This window comes from Pundamilia nyererei, unplaced genomic scaffold (genome assembly GCF_000239375.1).
Source record: "Pundamilia nyererei isolate P.nyererei 1_Seehausen unplaced genomic scaffold, PunNye1.0 scaffold00190, whole genome shotgun sequence".
Classification (NCBI taxonomy): domain Eukaryota; kingdom Metazoa; phylum Chordata; class Actinopteri; order Cichliformes; family Cichlidae; genus Pundamilia; species Pundamilia nyererei.
In genome coordinates this window covers 133,431-152,264 of record NW_005187591.1, presented here as the reverse complement: position 1 = coordinate 152,264, position 18,834 = coordinate 133,431, and the positions used below count along the sequence as shown (strand labels likewise).

The window sequence follows — 18,834 nt, the reverse complement described above, 5'->3', positions numbered from 1 at the left end:
ACGAAAACACACTGTGGAACATCTTTAAAGACTTTATTGGACAAAATTCAACAAAAACAGTCTTGAACTCAACAGTAATACAGAAGATCTTAAAAAAAAAAAAAAAGAAAAGAAAAGGAAAAAAAAATCCTGGTTACAGGGACTGACCATTAAATGCATCACAGGAAAAACACTGTTGTTTTGTCTAAACATTTCAATAACTTATTAAAATATTAATATAGACTAGTAGAAACACAGTATACTGTAGTGATTACTTAAACAGAGCTTCTCTAACATACAAAGCTTCTTATAGTCGTAGTTCAGTTTCTATTAAGGGAACATAGTGAAGGAGACAAAGTTGCAAACATGCTAACATTTTCTAATTAGCAGCACAAAGCACAGTTGAGACTGAAGGAATGTCATCAATTAAAATTAAAAATTAATAGTTTTTCCTGAGGGATGAATATCAGTGCTAAATTTAATAAGAAACAATCCAATGAATGTTCAGATATTTCAGTCAAAAACACAAATGTAAACTTCCTGCTGCACACAAAGAGCAGTCATCTGTTTTTACACAACAGGAAAAAAAATACAGTCAACATGTGGTACTTCTGGGCCAAAGAAAACACCTGAGCATGTTTGAAAAGTACTTTCCAAACAGTTTGCAGATCATGACTCCAGTCCAGACCAAACAACATTTTGTCACTGTCAGACCTGCACGTACTCACAGGCTGCCAACTCACAAACCAAAACTGTTGTTCCTGCCTGCAGGGAGAAATAGATACTTGTAGGTCAGCGTCTATCAGAGGGTATATAATCAGAGGATCTTCAGTGTCATTCAAGCAAAGTTTGAGACATGACAGTGTTCGAAGATGGAGAGGTGGGCGCAGGGCTGTCACAGCGCCACAGCTACAGCAAACACACTGACCACACAGTACATGGTGCGGTTCTCCCACCTGACAGTACAGCTCCCTGAAAACCCACAGACAAGCAGAGGAAATTACTCCAAATCATACATGAAATACATGTTTTTATGATTCCATTTATAAACCAGTTTTGTGGGCAAGTTATTCAATAGATTAAAAAAAAAAACTGACCAACAACCATGGCACCATGCATCAACATAAGGGAGGCAAATCTGGTCTGAGTGTTGGGGGGTGTTACAACCCACCTCTCATAAATTAATTAACCCGGTTTAATCCAAAATGTAACATCAGTGTCATATGTAAAATGCAAACACGGATATTAACTATTATTATTGTTATTTCCACAATTATAGCTCCAAATTGGCAGGACAGTGGTGTGGTGGTTAGCACTGTTGCCTTATAGCAAGGAGGTCCTGGGTTTGAATTCACCCCCTCTCTGGGCGCTTTCTGAGCCTGTGTGGGTTCTCCAGCTTCTGTGTATGTAAGGTTAAATGGAGATTCTGCATTATAGCAAGAAAATGTGATTTATTCTAACATTTGAAAACAAAAAACAGAAAGGAGGTTTCTGGCACAACTTCACCAACTTCTAAGCTACATAGAGAAAAGAATAAAAGATCAGTCTCTCCAGTCTATTTAAGCCTAGTCCTTGACTAAAAACTTCTTTCAATGGCAATCATAATCAAAGTTTTCTAAGATTAGGCTTAATCCATGTGTGGGAAACTGAGCCTTTAACTTATCCTCTTCTCCATGAACCTTGGTCGTGGGTGAAGCAGTCCCAGAAACTTCTTTAGGAGCGCTCCCTGTCGACAGGGACGTTTCAGTTTTAATGAAAGTCTGAAAAAATTAGAAGTCCAGTAACTGGTGACGACGTCCAGAGTGTAGATCAAACAGTTAAGTTGCTCCATGTGCTGAAAATATTTTTGGAGTTTTAATTTCCTCCATGGGATTAATAATTACAAGAACGCGTTTAGGTTTCATTATGATTTCATCTGCTTGCAGGCAGGTCTATGCTGGTCCGGCCATCTACTTATATTTTTATTATAAGATCATTCCTCTATTTTATGCTGTGGGTGATTGAGTACCTCTGTATTTTGACTGTTGTGGTTATTTTTTGTTTGTTTTAAATCAGTAAAAAAATAAATAAAATCACTAGATAAAACTGATTATTTTCTCCTCTTGGATGTGGAGGAGAAAAAGTGGCACATCACTCTAATGTGTTATCATTTGTGCCACTTCCAATTAAAAATATTGGATTTAAATGATTTTGAAATAATCTTTGTTTGTTTTTTTGAGTGTCTCACCATCAGTGGCTGTGTCCCAGTAGCAGGAGTTGGCTGTGTGGAGCCCAGCGCCGCTCTTCTGCATGATCGTACAGTTCACTGGGACAGATCAGAGAGCGGCTTTACAACAAACACATGCTTACCCTCACACACAAACGCTACAAATAAGCTTGATGTCCTGGAAGCTCACGTTATCGAACACAGGGACTTGCTCACCTATGTATTTGAACGCCCGCCCTTGTTTCACCAGGTGAGTGAGTGAATGCTCCACTATACTGGCCGTCCACTGGTTGACTTTACTCTGGTTATAATCTGTTCCACCGATGACGCCTTCAACGCACTGAGATGAAATCAGTAAACGGGAAGTCATCCATCCATCTGATTGCATTTAAAATACTGTTTATTATGAATGTTTCCAAAGATTAGAGAACATACCTCTTTTACCGAGACACTGATCTCATCGGGATTAAAGCCGACCTGCAGGATCAGTTTTAAAAGAACCACAAAGAGGCTCCGGGTTATTCCATGAATGTTCAATCACTGCCTCCACCTGAATCCCTCAACATCAACAGATTTTGTGTGCGGTCATTTTCGTATATTTAATCAAGTGACGCGAAATCTGATGTTCATGCTACAAAAATAGTCCTCATTACAGGTCCTTGAAGTACACAGGGCAGGCTGAAATTTGGCCCTTTTTAATTCATCATATTTTTCCCAGTACACGAGATTAAAAACGACAAGTGAGAATTTCAAACCAAAATCTGTTTTACAGGCAACTTTGACACCAATATCATAGGATACGTCATAGTTTCAACTGCAAAACTGCACAAATGAACTCCTATGACACAGAGGGACAGAGACGTGCATTTGTATCCTGGATGTTTTATTTGTTTTCTGACAATTCACTGGCGAAAACTTCAAAAAGTACATTTTGATTAAACTTGGTGATGTCATAGGCGGCTGGTTTAAAAAGAAAAAGTTAAAGACTTCATTTTAATCTGAGTAAAAATAATCTGAACTGGAAATCATCCTAAATAAATCACATAGAAATCCAAGTCCATGTTTCATTTGTTTTGTTTTGTTTTTAAATGCACGCTTCGGTAATTTTATATGCGTGTGTATTTTCTCTAAAATAACGTGCCCATAAACGCACCACTGAACTCTCATTAAGGTCGACATTCTGCTTTGAAATTAAAGTTGCATTAATTACATTTTTGAATCAAATCACAGTTAAACTAAGTATTACTAAATGAGTCAGCTTGCCCTCACCTCTGCAAGTAACTAATAACCATTTTATTTTATTTTTAATGAGAGCAGGAAGTTCTTGTCCTACTGCGCTTCCTGTTTGTGTGGCAGAGGATTTATTGCTTTGTATAATGGAGATTTGAGACCAAACCACAGAAGTGTCCAACTCCAGGCCTCAAAGACCAGTGTCCTGCAGGTTTTAGATATCAACGATTTATTCATTACCAGCCACTAAAGAATTTCGAGACATGTTAAGGAGGAAATTTAGTCATTTAAATCAGCTGTGTTGGATCAAGGACAAATCTAACACCTGCAGGACACCGGCCCTTGAGGCCTGGAGTTGGACACCCCTGAAGGCTTTTCTCATTTCTCCAATTTGTGCCTCCTCGTCTCCTATCCCTGTGACCTGGAAAGCAATGTCAGTGCACCACAATGAAGGATGTTTGCATCAGGAGGATAGAGAAAGCTGTATTATTTGTTATTAATATTAATATCAGATGATTAACTGCATGATCACATTTTCCCTTCATTGTATTTGAGGCTGGGTTAAATTAAAACAAATGTTATCGCCTTAAATAAATCTGATAACAGGACCACACCTAGCTAACAGGCTAAGCTAGCAGCTAGCTAATTTAGCTGTAAGTTTACTGCTGGCTGCGGACCTTTGGATGAACTTCGCTCATAAAGAAAGCCGTACCTCCTCTCCAGAGTTATACTCCTCCATCGCTGCCGTCACAGATAACACTGCTGCCTGCCCTCTTTGTGGTCTCCGGTGTGTCGGCTGTTATTGTTCCTGTTCACTTCCTCTTGTTCGCGGATGACGAGCGAAGAGAAGAGCTGGACCCGCAGCCTGAAGCGGGACTCTGTTTTCTCTGTATCGCCTCTCAGTGGCTCAGTTCAGACATTACAAAAGCGTTTTAGCGTTTTATACTGAGAAACACAAGAGGAGAAAACATTTGTGAAACCTTTAGGATGACTAAGATTCATCAAATATGTTAGAAAAATGACTATACTTATTATATTACTATTCTTTTTTGGGGGGATAAACATGGTCAGCAACAACACTCAGGTAAGCTGTGGTGTTTAAATGATGCTCCGGTCCAAAGGGCTGAAAATATCCCACACACCATTACACATTTCACTCTCTACTCACATCCTCTGATGCAAACAAGCTGCCAAATGTTGCCCATAAATGAAGTGAAATGGATTTAAACAGCATTTATAAAGGATGACTGGCAGGAAGCCCTGGTCAAACCTATCTCTACATTTAATAGACTGAGAGAGACTCAGTATAAGATTTGTTATGGACTACATATCACTCCTGTTGTTTTGCACAAGACAAATCTCTCTCTCTCTCTCATCTGTGCATTAAGTGCCATTCTGATAGGGAGGAAGCATCAATTGATTTCCAAGTTCTGGACAATGATTTCCAAAGAACATAATGAGATATTTAAAATAAAGATAAAATGTTAAAATCCTGGCGTTTTCCTCTTAAGCCTCCCCTCCCCAACCACAGCGCATTAAAGCCTTCTGGAGAAGTTCCTTGTAACTGCCAGAAAGTGTATTTTACACAGTTGGATCAAAGCTTCTGAGCCAAGTGTTACCCTTTGTTACTGGGAATGAAAAGACTACACACAACTTTGTTTTGTGTGTGTGTGTGTTAAACTGTTTGGTGTTCATTGATAAAACTTAAGAACAAGTATTGGGGGAGAAACAAAGAAGATTGCACAAAAGCCAAATGATCTAATTGATTAGAATAATTATTAGACTGATCATTTTTTACTTTTACATATAGGATTTTGCTGTAGCCTACTTGTAAAACAATCATACTGCATTATTTTCATTTGCTTAATGGTATGATGGCTAAGCATCCATCCATTATCTTCCTCTTATCTGACCTTGGGTCACTTTTTGCAGCAGGGTAAACAGGATGTTGTTGACGCCCTTCTTCAGCAACACTTTCCAGTTCCTCCTGCAGGATTCCGAGGGGTTCCAGTGCCAGATGAGATAAATGACCTTCCCAGTCGGTTCTAGATCTAACCCAGAGTTTCTTCCAGGTTGGGCAAATATCTGAAAAACCTCCAGAGGGAACCACCTCAAGCAGCTCCTTCTGAGCCAAATGAGCAGCGACTCAACTCGGCGCCATCTCTAAGGCTGAGCCTAGCAATGAAGGCTGGGCTGTGGGTAAAGGTGGGTGTCTGACCCCCAGCTTCACAGACTGGCAAAAAGCATTTGTTAATTTTTTCAGATTTGTTGCAACATTTTTAATTTGATTAAATTATTATTCAGTCATATCTCTAACCCTTCAAATGATCCCAGTAGGTGTTCTGTTTTTTTAACGAGTTACTATATTAAAGAGTTCACTTCCATTTTGCGGCTGATTGCTCAGTGTGTTGTACAAAAACAGACAAATACAGCTGCTTGGTGTGTGGATGGATGAGTCAGATTGTGTTTGACATTTTATATGTAACCAGAAATCCTTTTTATTTCAGACTCCTGCACTGTTTACCAAAAGGTGTGCGGCACACAGACATAAACAAGTTGTGTGCCTTGTTAATATTGATTTGTGTGTTTTATCCAAAGATAATCAACCCTCCCAGTCCTTCGTGAGACTAGTAAATAAACAGTCACTCTACAGCAGGCATCTCCTGCGGCCATTACCACAGAAATACAGACTCCCAGAGGATGCCAGCAGGGAAATCCATAATACATAATGTAGCAGTGACAAGTGGGAGTTTCCCTCAGCCTAGATCTGCACTGCAGTGTGCGCTTTATGAACCGACTTGCCCTTTAAAGTTTAATTTATACGGACAATAAGAAGAAAAAGAATGAATGTCGCATTGTCAGAAAAGAGCCATTTCTCTGTCTCTCTTTCTCTCTGGCTCTCTCATTCACACACACACACACACACACACACACACACACCACGCCCCCTCCTGTCGGGAACACCCTGGCTGTGGATCTCTGCCTTCAGACGGTGCTGAGGCGCACCGACAGGCTCTCACACGGTTCATGATTCTCGGGCTGACTCCGCAGCCGGCCGTGCTCACCCCCCTCCGGACCCTCACCGTGAAAGGCGAGCACACCAGGTAAGACACCGCCGCTCTGCAGGTCAGCCGGCAGCGCTCCGGGACGCTGAAACACCGGCGCGTTGCATACGGCACATATGGTCAGCAGTGCAGCTTGTTCGCAGTTCCTGATGTTTTATTTGTGCCTTTTCCTTGTTTTGCGGGGACGAAAGAGGAGGGGAGGGGGCTCTCTCCGTCCACCATCACGACCTCAGAGGACTCAGCACACATCAGTGGGTCCAGACAGCCCCGCTTCTTACCTAAAGTTAGGCGCGTTTGGGCAGGTGCATTGCAGCAGAAAGCTGGTATTTCCCTTCTTGCCTCCGCTGATTTCGACGGTAGATTTACCTGTTCGTTAATTTAATAACCTGTTGAGAATGTGTTGCACTGCTGAACTTGTTCCAGCAGACCCAAGAGCTGTTAAAGATGATGTGAAACATAAATAAAGCACAAACAATGCGTGTTTAGATCAAGTGATCTGAGCTGGGTTTGATGTGACAAGAAGTGACCGTGTAACAAGGCTGTTTCATCCTATTCTTATAATAAACCGAGTTTTAGCCTACGGTAATTAGTGATGACCTTGTCCGCGGAGTCACCAGGATATCCCACCAGGTCTTTTCATGGGGATTTCACCGTAAAGGTGACAGGCGCACAGCAGTGGCCTCGGGATGCTGCTGAATGTATGGAGGCTGGGCTGGTTGTGTGACACAGTGCTCATTGTACTCTGGCTGCGCTGATAAAGAAACGGGCTGACCTCATTCTGCTGTTCAGAGGTGGGTTTTGCTTGAGATGAGCAGAGGTGCATGTGGGTGATTCAGAAATGAGAAGTTCTTCTTCCATTTGGTGGTTGAAATGTTGTCAGCTGCAGGATGTAAAAAAAACAAACCCTCTGCTCAGCTACCAACAGGAAAACATGATGTATGCAGGATTTATTTATTAATATTTTATGCTTGGTTGGCTTTCCATCAATTTGGGGCCTCAGCCGTGGAGAATAAGTAATCATCGGTGACTCAAATGCATATTTGTGTGTTTTTGTTTCGGGATACAAAATGACAGAAAATTGAGGAAAAAGTGGCAAAAAGGATGTTTTCTGATTGCCTTGTTTTGTCTGAATCAACAGCGTAATAGTGAGCTATCACTCAAGAATAGTTCATTTTTTCATCAGTGATTTAGGCTCCAGAGTGAATTATTTGTTTGTAGATGGGTTGTTGTTTTTTTTAAGTGCTAAATAATTTTTGATTTAGAGAGGATGAAGTTGAACACTTTTTGAAATATCCAAGCAACAAGAAATCACCTAATGGTATTTACACAACTGGTGAAAAAAAACCTTTTTAATTTCTTTCTCGTGTAATCAAAATAACAGTTTTTTCTTTCTTTTTCTTTTTTTAATTTGTCACTTGTTTGAATTTGCAATATTTGATTTAAAAAAAAAATATTTGAAGCACCGATTGAAATGAGGAGCAAGTTTGCTCCTTAGGTCAGACATGTGGGCTGATCCATAATTAAATTGTATTTACTTTTCTTATTTGGCCTCAAGTGTTACATCTTAACAGCCTGTATAATGTGAAAATAGAAAAGCCCAATTCAACTTTCCCAAGTGGCTCTTAGACCTCAGACAGGGTTGGCTGCTGTCCAGAGTGGCTACTTAACACTGACAAAGTAGATTCAGACGAGAACTGGCAACGTTTTCATCTGTCAGCCCCGTCCACTGAGTAGATTTAAACAACACTGCTGAGCTAATGAGCTCATATATTGCATAATTTTTTATTATGAACCCCTAAAGGCCAATGTGAAAGATCCAAAATGTACACTGCTGTTTCCTTCATAAACAACAAGCCATTGCAGTGTAAGAAATTATCCTGCCGTACTGTAATTTGTCATACTGACGCTTCCCTAAATTGGTTCATTCGGCTCCTCTAAGCAATAGGTGCGGTTATCATTTGAGGCTGTTGTATCGTAGTCTCGAGCAGGGTACCTCGGTGATGATAACCGAACCTTCATGCAGCACACCCGCTGTGGGGGTTGTGAGGGGAACAAATGGGCAAATAAAGAATGAGAGAAGCAAGCGAATGTAGGGATTCCCTGATGTCTTAACACAAAGGCAGGGGAGCTCATCCAGTAGTGCAGAAAGAATCCCTGGGGATTGCAGTCACACAGCATTAGAGGTCTCCGGGATCTGCTGGTACAGGATAGAGGAGTGTGTGCGTGCATTTGTATGTGTGCACATACATTTGCACGCACATGCATTCTTGTGACAGACACTGCAGGCTGCAGCCAAATGTGCCAGACTGATACTTGTGTGCTGCAAATCCAAAACCTCTGCTTAAAGTTTGAGTCATGGTGTGGCTTTTTGTATCAGATTGACTTGAGACAAAACTATTATACCACAAATATGTCATACTTTCTACAAAGTCGTATTTCAAAAAGCAAACTAGACAGCTGCACCACCTTTCTGTAGCTGTCTAGATTGCAGTATCTGACTAGCTCATGCTGCGCTTGTGGTTGATGCTCGCAGCGTTGTCGTGAGCTGTGAGATCTTGTTGTTGTTACAGATAAAGAAGGTGAAGCTTCTTTGGGAAGATGGTAAAATGTTGCTCAGTGCAGCATTTAAAGCCTCAATCTAAACTTGGTGTGGTCATAGTCATTTCTATTTTTTTACATGAGAAAATATGTGAAGATATTTTCTGGAGTCTGAGAGCCAAAGTCCTCTGATTTCTTACGCTTCCTTCCATTCTTGTCTGCCTAACCGATTCAGGGTCCTGAGGGAGTGGAGGGAGGGTTTTTGGAGACTATCCCAGCTACCATAGTTCGAATCAAGGGGTACACCCTGTATAGGTTGTTAGCCTGTCGCAGAGCTAACACAGAGAGACAGACAACCATTCACATTCACACCAATGGGCAATTAAAAATCACCAGTTAAACTAACGTCACTAACTACATGTCTTTGAACTGTGGGAGTAAGCTGGAGTAAGGATTTCTTAGGCTGTATGATAAAATGTTCAAGTTGAAGGTTATAGTGCTGGATAAAAGAAGAGTAGCTAAGCCTCACACCTGACTTGCTGTATCCATAAAATATTTAATTCATTCCCTTGGCTTTGTCCATAAACTGTATATAAAAGATGGCCATGGCTTCTGTCTTCAGAAAGTGTCTTAAACAAACATTCATGTTTATGTCTGTGGGTGAAAAACAACATGTGGTGATCTCTAGGCTGTGTCGTCATATAGTCCCTTTCATGTGATCACCAGTAACTGATACGGTTGTCACTGGGGCAGGTAAGTGGAACGGGTTAATGTATACTAGTTAATGGAACTATATCCACCCACCATAATGCATACTGCACACCAGCGAGTTTATTTCCTCCATTTATCTCCTTCACAAAGCGACCAGCAGATGAGCCTTGTTTAGACTGCATCGAGCGATTGGAAGTACCGTAATTAGTAACCTTAAGTGGATGGATATGAGCACAGCAGTTAACGCAATGTTAACCTTTGTGTGACTTTTGTTTTCCTTAAATTTTCCTCATTAGGACTAAATTTATAGTAATGTGTTCAAGACTTTCTTTGTGAAATGGCTTCCTGTCGCTTCTCCCTCTTCACCCTGCCCTCCCTTTACAGCAACACGCACACAAAGCTCTAGTGAAACCAGAAGTTTAGGAGAGGACCTAAAGTCAATGTCTCTTCAAATGGTCAGTTTTATTCACCTCTGTTTTAATATAATGGATTTAATTTGAGTGGAGTGCAGAACATGGATTTGGAAGATGGTGGCATGAAGCTTTAGGAAGGCAAAATAAACTTGATATGAGCCGAGTAATAACAATATGTCATGCATTAATATTCTTCACCCTCACATGTCTGACTTAACAGTTATTTTTTAAATATTTGAATATTCTCTTAACACAATGGGCCTAAAATCACACAAAAGACATAAAATCTGGCTAAATAAAGTCTATAGTTTTGTTTTTTGTAACAGCTTTTTACCATATTGAAACAGATTTAAACAAACAGTGAACTGATTTCTTGCAGAAGGGTTAGTGATAGATTTTATTTTGATACAGTCTTTTCTTGTAATTTTACCAGTTTGGAAATATCTCATACTTGCAGTCCCTAATATTTCAAGCTTCATCTCTCTGTTAATGAGACATATGAATGAGCTGGGGCTAAAAATACATAATGTGCTTGCAGTTTCCTAGAAAGCCTGGAAACTTGAAATCCTTTTTTTTTTTGTTGTTATTCTCCGCCTCTGTAGGGAAGCCTCTTTGCCTCTTAAACAACGTCTCTCTGCATTGTTCTTTTACTCATATTTTCACAGATGTCTTAAAGAATTATGGAGATTCACACATCAAACTGTCGTCCTTTAAAGCGCGAGTCATATTGTGTTTAAGATTGGTGCACAATTACATTCAGATTAACTGCTGATGCCTGAGGTGTTGAAACAAAGCTCCTCCATGCTGCTGCACTGAATGTCTGATCTCTGTAGTGCAGTGTTGTGCGGGGTTTCCCTCCCTCCCACTCACTGATGGCGCTCTCATCCAAAGCTCTCCAAACGCATGCTGCTTGCCCGTTTGGTATGCAGCCTATAGCCCCGCGTGGCCTCAGAGATGCACCGCATCCCTGTTCAATCACAGCAGCAGCAAGGCAATCAGTAGGCAACCTGTCCAAACAACAACCCCGCGGATGTGGGAGGGGAGGGGAAAAGCATCTCGACAGCAGAAATGTAATTTGGAGGCAGTGCTGAGGGAAAGGGCTCAGTTGAGTAATAGATTGCTGGTCAGGGAGTGATGCCTCACTGTCGCCCTCCATAAACCTTGAATGTGTGGACACATGCCTCTGTGGGCGCTGCAGTGGGATGATGGGACACTTGAACCTAAACACAGAGTACAAACACTGAAAATGCCCCTTTTTTATTTAAAGTTGTATCCTTATCTTAGTGTTTCACAGTACTCAGCATGCTGACTGGGATGTGCCAGTGAAAAAAATCCACCCAGCACGGTGTACATGTAACACAGGCATTAATTAAATTCATTGTTGACATTTCGTGCACATTACGGTGTTTAATCATAACTATTTTAACCAGCTGCAGTGACGTGAATGGATGTGAGGAATTAATGGAAATGTGCAATAAACCTGGGCTGTGAAATGACTGCAGGGTTATGAATGATGAATGGAAAACTACTGATTAAAAAGCGCTATATGTTTGAAAACCAACAAATGGGGTATTACAGAGTTGAATGACTGTTATTTATCATTTAATTATTTGGCATTTTGCTTCTAAAATGTGTTCTAGTTAAATGGAAATCAACTGGATTTGAGCTTTAGAGTTAAATCTTGATATTTGGATGCTAGGAGTCGACTTAATCTTCCTAAAATCGATGTGACATGCTGTTAAACTCTATTAGTAAAGTAACTTTTTGACAATGGAGCCAATAATCAAAAGAATTGGGACTCCTAATAAAGGCTAGCTGCTAAGCTCTAAGCGAATAGACTTTTGTTTCCAGTAAGCGCAGGTTTGGAAAACATAAAGCTGAATCTGAAGTCAATGTTTACCTGCTGCTGAAGAAAAAGGCGAGGTTTTATATTTCATCTGGTCAACAAGGACTTTTATCAGAATGAGACAGGAGGTCACTGCCTTTATGTCGTCATAACAGACGGAGACTCACAGGTGTAGGATTATAACATAGTCCTCGTTGCTGTGTACATTTGAATCATGTAATCCTGAACATTAATCAGAAGTTTCGGTTAAATTTTCCGCCGACCTCACCCATATTTGTCGACAAGGGCAAAGTCCGTATTGGTTTTGTTGGTTCTGAGAAATGCGTTGATTTGGAAAAAATGTGTTAGTTCAGAGAAATGCAGTTGTGTTTTTGTTTTGTGTCTTTAGTAGTCCTCTTCTTACATTAAGGTCAGATCATGATGGAGTTTTTAATTCATTTGAGCTCATTAATTAGCTGTTTTAGTTCCTCCAATGACGTTACAGTTCATTGACTCACATTTTTATATGTCGCAACACATCCAGTGCAGCGTGATTTCGAAAGTTGCATAAGTTAGAGATTATTGAAGATTTATAAATATTTGACTAATAATTTGTAGACTTCAGAGATCATTTGCTAACACATAGTTAACCTTGGCTCACTTTCAAATCCATGCAGCTGGAGATTTACGTGGGTGTGAATGTTGGTTTGTCTACTGAATTAAATACAGAAATAGTTCTTCATAGACCCTCCTGATATAATACTGGAAATGTGTTGGTGAGCAGGCTTTGAAAGGCTTCTAGTTGTTCTTCAAGCTGCCTGCTAATTACAGTAGCCTGCTTATGAGCAGAACCTAGCTCACATTAGGTTAGTATGCTGGGCCCTGATCACACATGCCTAGAGACTGGTTGGCAACCACCTGGCAACCACTTGTTGCTAGGATAAAAACAGTATTCCTTCCTGACTGATGTCAGTCGCTGTTAAATTGACTGCTAAAGCCCTAATTGTGTAGGCTCTAGAGACCAGTTTGTGACCCACTACTAACCATGGGACACTAGAAAAAAAGTTGCATTTCCCAATCTGTAGTTGGCAAGTGTTTGCTGGAGGTTGCTGGCAGTTAGGCGAAATTTTCACAAAGAGCTAAATGGTGGTACACCAAAAATCTACTTGTGATTGCTTTGGTTGCTGGCAGATTGCCGTCATCACCTGTAGTTTGTATAGAAAACGCCAACTACTCTCCAACCAATCGCTAAGTGCTAGTGCAATGCGAACCTGAAATGACAGTTTGCAGTTAAAGTAAAAGTTACATGTTTGGAAATGCGTTCATTTTAAGTGAAAGCACAGCTCGAGTCTTTGTTTCCAGTTTACGTATCAAGTTTTGTTACTGCTTGGTCTTTACAGCTGTTTGCAGACAAATTGCCATCTTCCATGCAAATTACAGGCGACTGTGGGAGTCTGTTAGTGACCACAGCAATCACAAAGATTTTTCTCTTTGTGCCCTGTTTCACCTAGCAACAGACAGTAACCTCTAGGGACCGCTTTCCAACAAGTCGAGGACTACACTTTTTCCCACGTAACTGAGGCTTTAGACCTTGAGAACTTTGAGTGACTGTAAATCTATAATCTATAAGAAGTCTTCTAATAGAAGATCCCCAGTCCAAACCAAGAAGGAAAACGAAACTCTTTGGGGTTGCATCAGCAAGTTTAGCTGCTGTTAAAAATCTGCCAAATCAAAGTTCCCAGTCTTGTGTCTTGAATTTTTGTACTAATTTGAAGTCTCCCATTCCTTCTGGCAGCTTTAGTCTTGCTTTATAAGAGTGCAAAGTGATGTTTCACAACATGACACCCTTTCGTAAAAATGACTAATCCACAAATTAAGCACAATTAAAGCAATATAAGGCATGAACAAACCTGTTAGAAAGCGTTACCAAAGAAGCAGCTAATTGCGAGTTGGAGGAGCATCTTTGAACTTCAAAACAAAACCTTTTTCCAGCCTATGTGAGAAATCAGTAATTGTCTGTGGTTGCTCTGAAATGCAGAGCAGGATGCCCTTTCTGTCAAAACGTCCTGTGCTCTAAATATTGGTTGCTGCATGCTAATTATTTTGCAGAAGCAGTTGTTTTGGCTCCTAGCCTGGATTTTCCACAAGCATGTGGGATGCCAGGAGCTGGCATATAGAACAGAAAATGTTTTGTTCCATTTCAGATGAATGTATGTCATGGCCATTAACAACATAATCCTTAGGAAAATTATAAATGCATGCTCTAACACGTTATGGGGATAAATAACATCCAGAAGTGCTTTAAATCCGGAGGATTCAGGTCCCACCTGTCTGTCTAAACAGCAGTTTGTCTTTGCTAGAAGATCTTTATTCATCGATCTGCTGTGGAGGCTCTGCCAGCCCAGACGCTTAACACTGAATTTCATTGTGCATCTGTCTAGATTTTCCAGCTATGCTAATGTACCAGCTTACAGCGCAATAAAGCCGAAATGATGCAGGGCTTATCATACGAATTTTCATAATCCATTAGCATCTGCCCAGCCTTAAATTACACATGCTGTTCAGTTGTTATGCTGTGATTAATACTAATGCTGCTATGAACATGTACGCACGCATGCATGCAGAGGATCTCCCTTCTGTCCATTAGCTTGTAGTGTCTTGAAAAGATGAAGGAAAGTACAATTTGGTTGGACTGGAGTGTTATGAAATATTCAACCATGTTAGTGAAGGGAGCTGGTTTAACCCGAACATTTCTCTCACTCCTCTCCTCTCGAGGAAGAAGAAGCAGCAGTGGCAGCAGAAACTGGGTTAATGAGATCCTGCCTCAATCTAAAAGCTCTTGTCTCTTGTTCTTTAAGTGTTTGCACACTGGCAGCATGCAAATCTATTACATATCTGACTATGTAAAGTTTTCTCGAAACAGAAAGACAGCATTTTTAAATCTTAGTTTAATCTGTTCTTTAAAATCTGCCTCCCCTCATCAGAGGGTATGATGGCAAAGAGTAAAAGATTTCAGACTCTCTGCAGTGAAAATCTTTGTTTATCCAACAAACAGACTTCCTGCACTTGAACCGTCTCACAGTTTCTAAACAGTGCCAGATTTGAGGAACAGGCGCCAGACTGTGGCTTCAGTTCTGGACAATTTTACTGCTGCTTTTCAGTCCTGCCAGAATAAACTGGCAGCTTTCACACTGCAGACATGAGAGCAGCTGATCATACTGAAGACTGAAGGACCAAATGGCATCTCTGTCACTGGCCACGCAGAATCTAAGGAAACAAATGTAATAATACAGGTTAAATCATTATTTTGATTTACATCAGAGGCCTGTCTTATTTCAGCAGGTGTTTTACACGTCTGCTGGTGTAGTTGTGAGAACCATTTTCTAAATTAAGTCTTGTAAGTGGGTATACATTTTGTCATCATGCACTTTTATAAAGCAAGAGAAGTACAAACAGATCAATTTGCAGATGTAATTCAGTGTTGTAGGCTTTGCAGTGTTTGCAGCTGTTGGTTCTTGGTTTTACCCTTAAAAAACATCATATCTTGTTGATTTCAGTCACTCTGAGGTCATTCTAGGGGCAAGCTGAATTCTTTTTGTCAATGTGATGCTGCAGATTGATTCAGACCTGGCAGTAACAATTTCAATTACAATGTGAGATTCTTGTCAGAGTTTCATTCTGAGTCTGTGCTGCTCATATAACATCTTCCATTGTTCATATGGGCTGTCTTCTGTAATATGACTGCTAGCTGCATTGTCTTGACACGGTGTATTATTGCTTACAGTGCATTGTGTGCAGCCCACACACTATAAACCAACCCTTTTCCCTCTCGTCTTGTTGTTTACCTTCAAATGTCTTAACTGTTCAGTACACCGTTCACTGTAAACATGACAGCTCTTTTTGTATCCTCTTGTATAAGACAAGACCTCAAAACCCATATCAGCTTCAGTGTAGATTACCAAACAAAACTGCAGTTACTCCAACAATTACAAAGCACTCCATCTTCGTTCCTGCATGAATCAGATGGAGGAAGTGAGTCATCAAGCTGAACGAGGATTCCTATTGGGTTTGGTTGGCCTGTGGGACTCCAGATGCAGTGCGGCGCTGGCCGAACAGCTGAAGCAAAAACCTAGCTGTGTGAGGCCAGTGTCAGCCTAAAAGCAAATCTGGCAAACCATAAGGTGACTTGGGAGGGGAACATGATACAGTGTACAGTGGAATACTTTGAGGATTCCCAGGAAAAGGGGATGGCTTGCACATCACTGGGGAAAATCTCACTGAGGTAGTTAAACCACTCCTCATAGCAGGGCCCCCTGGGGCCTGAAGTTCTGGATGCTGTGGTCTGTCTGCATGGAGGTCTGAGGTGGTGGTGCCTATTTTTAACAAGTGGTGCTGGAGGTATGGTACAATTACAGAGGGGGCCATACTCCTCAGCCTCCCTGGAAAGGAAGGCCAGGGTATTGGGTAGGAGAGTCTGTCCATTAGTCAAACCTTGGATCAGGAGGAACAATATGGTTTCTTGTCCTGATTGCCAAACGCTGGAGGAGCTCTTAGTTTTAGGCAACAGTAATCACAATGCTGAGGAGATGAGGAGAAGAAAGGTCCTTTGTTTTAGTTTGATTTGTATTTCTCTCACAAACCGCTGTGTTTTAAGGCATTCTGTACTCCAAACAAGGCTTTTGGGGTCAGAACACTTGGTGTGCATTAAAGGTAAAAACCTGGTGTACGTATCTTTCCCTTTGAAGTCCAGATGGGCTTTTCTCTTCCTGGAAGTCTTTTATTTTACCAGCAACACCTAACAGCACAGCACAATAATCACGACCAATTTTCTGGCTCTGTCTCTTCTGCAGTTTCTCTGCTGGTTTGTTTTGGAGGATAAACAGCCTTTTCCTGAGCTCACGCTGCCCTTTTCCTCTTAATTAGCAGGTGAAATGACACAAGCAACCTTTCAGCACAAGGACAAGCAGCCTTCAGATAAGAGTGATGCCCGAGAGTTCAGTGAAGGTGAAAAGAAGAAAAAAAATGGAAGGAGTGCAGGGAGATTAAGAGAGCACAGCTAACGGGGGTTGAGAGAGGGGGTGGGATAAGACTTTTTTTTTTTTTTTTTTAGAGGAACTGTCTATGCTGGTTTGTTTTTCCTATTTTCTGCTCCATTGAGCCTGGCAGGGAACTGTGGAGGCCTGCAGGCTTGATAGGTCATTACAGAGGACGGCTCTGCTGCGAGTGTAATGTTACAGCGGCTGTGACATGTGTGCTTCATGGCTGTAAGGGCAGCACTTTAAATGTTGGTCAAGGCTTGGTAGCAAATGTGTTAAACATCGGTGGCTTGTATCTTAACTGTGAAAGACAGCTATGGAGGAAATCTCTTTTTTTCTTTTCAGTAACTCAAGAAAGGAATTTTTGTTTTTTCAAATATTATTCACAAAAAAATCTGAAATATCAAAAATCTAAATTTCAAACTCAAGTTTTTCTTTTATTATCTGTATATTTTATGCATTCTAGGTAGCGTTTTAGCAATTTAGCTGGTGTCTACTAACATAATGTAATATATAAACTATACACATTTCTGATATGCTCTCACTCAAAGCTTAAGCTGTTAAATGAAGGATGGAAAAACATCATAACAAAAAGTAAGCTTACCACTTCTTTAAAAAAAAAATGTAATATGACTTGTCCTGCTGGTATTTGAACCACAAAATGGACTTCTCGTTTGTCTGTTTGAACAAAATGCTGCCACAATGTCAATTTCCTTCTTAAGTGTCATTGAGTTTGGAGCTGACTCAGAGTAAACATTCACTAAGCTAACAGTCACTTTAAGTTTGAGTGAACTCTGGTTTCTCAGCAGTAGTTTGTTCCTCCTGCTGCCAAAGATAATGGCTGAGTCCTGAAAGACAATTGATGTTGGGTTAGCTCTTCTTACCCAAGTAACTCTGACAGCAGTCGGATCAAAGAGAAATTGGTCAGAGAGTAAACATTAGAGCAGGTAACCGTTCATCTCCAGCCCTAGTATAAAGCGGCAGAAGATGGAAAACCTCATATAAACTCTATAAACACTAGACAACTTTATTAGCTATACCTTGCTAGTACTCAGTCAGACCCCATTTTGCCTTCAGAGCTGTCCTAAATCTTTGTGATACAGATTCAACACGGTCCTGGAAACACTTCTCAGAGACTTTGGTCTATAGTGACATCATAGCATCACACACTGGCTGCAGATTTGTCTGCTGCACATCCATTACTTGATGTCATGTCAAAGATGCTTTACTGAATTGAGATCTGCTACTAAATGGAGGCTATTTGAGTAAAATGAACTCATTTTTATGTCCAAGAAACCAATTTTAGATGATCTGAGCTTTGTGACATGGTGCGTTATCCTGCTGGAAGCAGTCATCAGAAAATGGGTACGCTGTGGTCATAAAAGAAACAATCGCACACACCATTACATCACCACCAGCTTGAACCATCGATACAAGGCAGGATTGAGCTATGCTTTTTTTTGTTGTTGTTGTTTTTGAAAACTTCTTACCCTATCTGCCCCTTCTCACTCTACCAGCACTTAACACTACAATCTACCTCAAGGTTCAGAAATGATCTTCTTCATCTACGTTGTAATGCGTGGTTATTCGAGTTACTGTCAGCTTGAAGTCATCTGGCAAATCTCCTCTTATCCTTGGCATCAACAAGGCATTTTCTCCTCGAGAACTACAGCTCACTAGATATTTTCTGTTTTTCAAACCATTCACTGTAAACTTCAGAGACGCTTGTGTGGAAAATCCCAACAGATCAGCAGTTTATGAAATAATCAGATCAGCTCATCTGTCACCAATAAAGTCAATTAAATCAACTTTCTTCCCCATTTTTATGCTC

General features: G+C 40.7%; 2 protein-coding genes across 4 annotated transcripts in view; one reads left to right on the top strand and one right to left on the bottom strand.

Moving 5' to 3' along the window:
- Positions 1-79: 79 nt before the first annotated feature.
- Positions 80-4,316, bottom strand: LOC102214275 (dynein light chain Tctex-type 3). The gene is made up of 5 exons (XM_005747157.2): positions 4,128-4,316; positions 2,621-2,662; positions 2,402-2,525; positions 2,207-2,284; positions 80-951 (listed from the first exon to the last, which is right to left on the bottom strand). Exons 1-5 carry the CDS (start codon positions 4,152-4,154, stop codon positions 875-877), a joined length of 348 nt encoding a protein of 115 aa, XP_005747214.1. The 5' UTR covers positions 4,155-4,316; the 3' UTR covers positions 80-874.
- Positions 4,317-6,374: 2,058 nt separating this feature from the next.
- sytl5 (synaptotagmin-like 5) overlaps positions 6,375-18,834 on the top strand; it is a 44,544-nt gene continuing 32,084 nt past the window's right edge. For all 3 annotated transcript variants that reach the window (XM_005747155.1, XM_005747156.1, XM_005747154.1), the window contains exon 1: positions 6,375-6,519. The gene's annotated coding sequence lies outside the window, so the exon portion shown is untranslated. The remainder of the gene's footprint in view (positions 6,520-18,834) is intronic.

What these genes read in the sequence shown, in the direction of transcription:
- LOC102214275 (XM_005747157.2), bottom strand. Translation starts at nt 4,154, where the DNA reads ATGGAGGAGTATAACTCTGGAGAGGAG. An exon ending in AGTATAACTCTGGAGAGGAG is followed by an intron (nt 2,663 to 4,127) that starts GTACGGCTTTCT and finishes CTGATCCTGCAG; the next exon opens with GTCGGCTTTAATCCCGATGA. An exon ending in TCAGTGTCTCGGTAAAAGAG is followed by an intron (nt 2,526 to 2,620) that starts GTATGTTCTCTA and finishes ATTTCATCTCAG; the next exon opens with TGCGTTGAAGGCGTCATCGG.